At 42.9% G+C, this 3,187-nt stretch overlaps 1 protein-coding gene across 3 annotated transcripts in view; it reads right to left on the minus strand.

Annotated features, from left to right (window-relative positions):
* Window positions 1–3,187, minus strand: part of EXOC3L4 (exocyst complex component 3 like 4) — a 65,855-nt gene that overhangs the window by 8,976 nt on the left and 53,692 nt on the right. For all 3 annotated transcript variants that reach the window (XM_019518524.1, XM_019518525.1, XM_019518526.1), the window contains one exon: window positions 2,046–2,167. In XM_019518524.1, the coding sequence (XP_019374069.1) occupies window positions 2,046–2,167 (122 nt within the window). The remainder of the gene's footprint in view (window positions 1–2,045; window positions 2,168–3,187) is intronic.

Genomic DNA, 3,187 nt, shown 5'->3' on the forward strand with positions numbered 1-3,187 from the left:
CAGGTCCCCCCTCAGCCTTCTCTTGTGAAGGCTGAACAGGTTCAGGTCCCACAGTCTCTCACTGTAGGGTCTGCCCTGTTGTCCCTGGCAAGATTCATCTGAATCAGGCAGGAAATGTCAAAGTTTTAGGCATTTCCATGTTTCCCCATTATAACCTATGGGTGAAACATCAAAACAGTCTCAAAACAGTGAAACAGTTTTGAGTAAATGAAACGGAACAGTGCTTTTGAAATGAAACAGAACTCAAAATGAAACACTGTCCCGTCGAAATGAAACTCGAAATGAAACAGTGCTGTTTCGCACAGCCCTAGTGCCCGTACACATGTGGGAATGGTGCTCCAATGTGCTGTAATTACAACACATTGGAGCAGACTCAATTAACTGAGTCTGCTGGAGCGTACTAATTAGCATGCTCCAGCAGTCTCCTCTTCCTGTGTATCAGTATGCCTGCACTTCAAAATGGTGGCAGGGGCGCTTGAATTAAAGCTTGTAGAATGAGCTTTAGTTAAAGCGCTCTCAGTGCCACTTTGAAGTGTGGGGACGCTGATACACAAGACACTGTGGGTGCTTTAATTAGAGCAGCTCTTGGAGCGGCTCTAAATAAAGCATGCCCACTCCACCAGCCCATGCAGCACATGTGAAGATGCCTAATGCCTGCCTATATACGTGCTCAGGGACAAAAGCGGGGGAGGGGCTGTTTTAATTAGAGTGGTGCCTGGACAGCTGCTCTAATTAAAATAGTTCCCTATCACGTTAATAAACTATCCCATTTATTAAGCCCTTGCACATTTCAAAATGGCTGCAAGATACTTTATTTAAAGCTCATTTGACAAGGTTTAGATAAAGCACCCCTGCAGCCATTTTGAAACACATGGAGACTTAATACATGTGACAGTGAGGCAATGCTGGAGCATTTGAATTAGAATGTGGAGTGTGTAGGGTGCACATCTATAGGCACCCTACACACCGTATGCTACTTCTGAGCTATGAACAAGCTGTAAAATTTCTGTTTAAATGAATCACTGGCCAGATAAGTCCTGGTTGTAACACCCCACCCCCAACAGTGCAAACCGCTGCAGCTGGTTTTAAAACAATTTTTGAAATGTATGTGTTTAAAGCTTCATTGTTTGGTGAATATACAGATGTCACTAAACTCTACTCTTTTTTGTACTCATATAACACAATAACCATTCTATTTAGAGTGAAAGTAACCTAGATATGGAGCCGACTTCTTATCTAGTAATGGAAAAATCAATGAATAGGTTACAAAAGTGACTAAGGACATGGACTCATACCTTGCTTATAAACTACATTGCATAGGGATGCCTCTAAAGACCAGAATAAATATATATATCAAGGTGTAATCTGTTGCTTAACTATAGTAATCACTGAGGACTGGATTGTTATCAGACAGTCCCCTAGTCATCTTTGGAGGCTGTGCCATTTAAAGCAAAAGCCTAAATTCTGTCAAATTCTGGGGCCCTTGAGAAGCAGCCGTATGACTGCTACCACTGGGTCCTGGCTCCATACAAATGTTTCAGCAGTATTTGATCTATTGGTGTATGTATTTTTCTAGTAAGCCAGCCATGTGAAATCTAGCAGGTAAATTAAATGATAAATTTCAGTGTTGTCCTGGAAGGATCTGTACTCTTGTTCTCAGTGGATTGCCTACATAGGTGGACTTTGTGGAGAGATGTGTTGAAGAGGAAGAAGCCCTCTTTTATTCAGTTGTCCACTTATAGATGGAAAGCATTTTTAATAAACACCTTCCAACATTGCAAGTGCAATTTTGAAACCACAAGAAATGGAGGCCGACCAAGAGAGCAGTTAAATCTGGCCCATGGGCCATATATTTGATACCCCTGAAATAGGGTAAAATGGAAAGGGACAGGAAGTGAAACCTACATACCTTAAGTTTTATTTGGTCCTCTGTTACCAACTGGTAAAAAGATTTGTACAGATGCATGCAGAGGTAAGAAATATGAATTGTTCTTCTGCTCGCAGCACTTTGCAGTGAGAAATCCTCTGATATGAGCTCTACATACCTCAAATCTCGATGGCGCTGACGCATTGACTCCAGGTGTGCCTGGATTTTTTCTTTTTTCCTCTCAGAAATGATATCAGCAATGACAGATATGGCAAGAGAAATCTCATCAGAATCGGAGCCCTAGGAATAAGAGACTAGATGATGATGACTGCCTACACACTGCATTTTAATAAGAAGCAGCAACACCTAGAAAGTACATTTTCATCAACATCCGTTTAACACAGTAAAACACACGTCATTTCTGTATGCTGAGTATCAAGTACTTAGCAAAAGGTTTGCCTTATCATTCTTATTTTATAAAAACTCCTGGAAGACCATTTTAGGCTGGACATAAGGAAAAACTTCTTTACTGTCCTAGTCCACAGGGCTTGGAATAGACTCCCCCTGGAGGTGGTGCAAGCACCTACTCTGGATACTTTCAAAAAACATTTGGATGCTTATCTTGCTGGGATCATTTGACCCCTGCTGACTTCCTGCCCCTTGGGCAGGAGGTTGGACCTGATGATCTTGTGAGGTCCCTTTCAGCCCTAATGTCTATGAAATAATAAGGAAAGGCAGTCATAGCTTGCTCCAGGCCCTGGAATGAATCCATGGCCAACAGGAGACACTGACTTGAGCCTCCTTTTCTAGCCATTAGGCTGGGCACCCTCCTCACATATGCAGAAATACCTGGCAAGGGATGGGGTACGTTGGAGTAATAGCACATCTCCACTTTATGGCATCACCATGGGGAAAGGGTCAGCAGCGAATCAGGGAAATGAAAGATGAGTTAGCCTTAACATTTTAATTTTTCAATGGCACGCTGGTGGGTTTCGCTGGCTTGTGAAGTGACTAGTTTGCCCAGTGAGCATCTGCCTGCAGGAGTCTTGTGCAGAATGGCAAAGAATGTAGGAGGCACTAGGGTAGAAAGGAAAGCCATTCACGTGCTGCTGAGACCTCCCTTGTGTAACTAAGTAGGGGCCTGGCTCTGCAATCCTCTAATTGTATGAGTGGCACAACTTCAATGGCACTGGTGGCACAACTTTAATATAACAAAAACCATATTTCTCATATATAACCTGCACCTTTTTCACCTAAACCATCTGGTTAAAATTGGAGTGTACATTATATACAACCCCCCCCCCCCCCCCCCCCCTTGGG

Source organism: Gavialis gangeticus, unplaced genomic scaffold, assembly GCF_001723915.1.
Source record: "Gavialis gangeticus isolate Ggan-Ray unplaced genomic scaffold, GavGan_comp1, whole genome shotgun sequence".
Lineage (NCBI taxonomy): Eukaryota > Metazoa > Chordata > Crocodylia > Gavialidae > Gavialis > Gavialis gangeticus.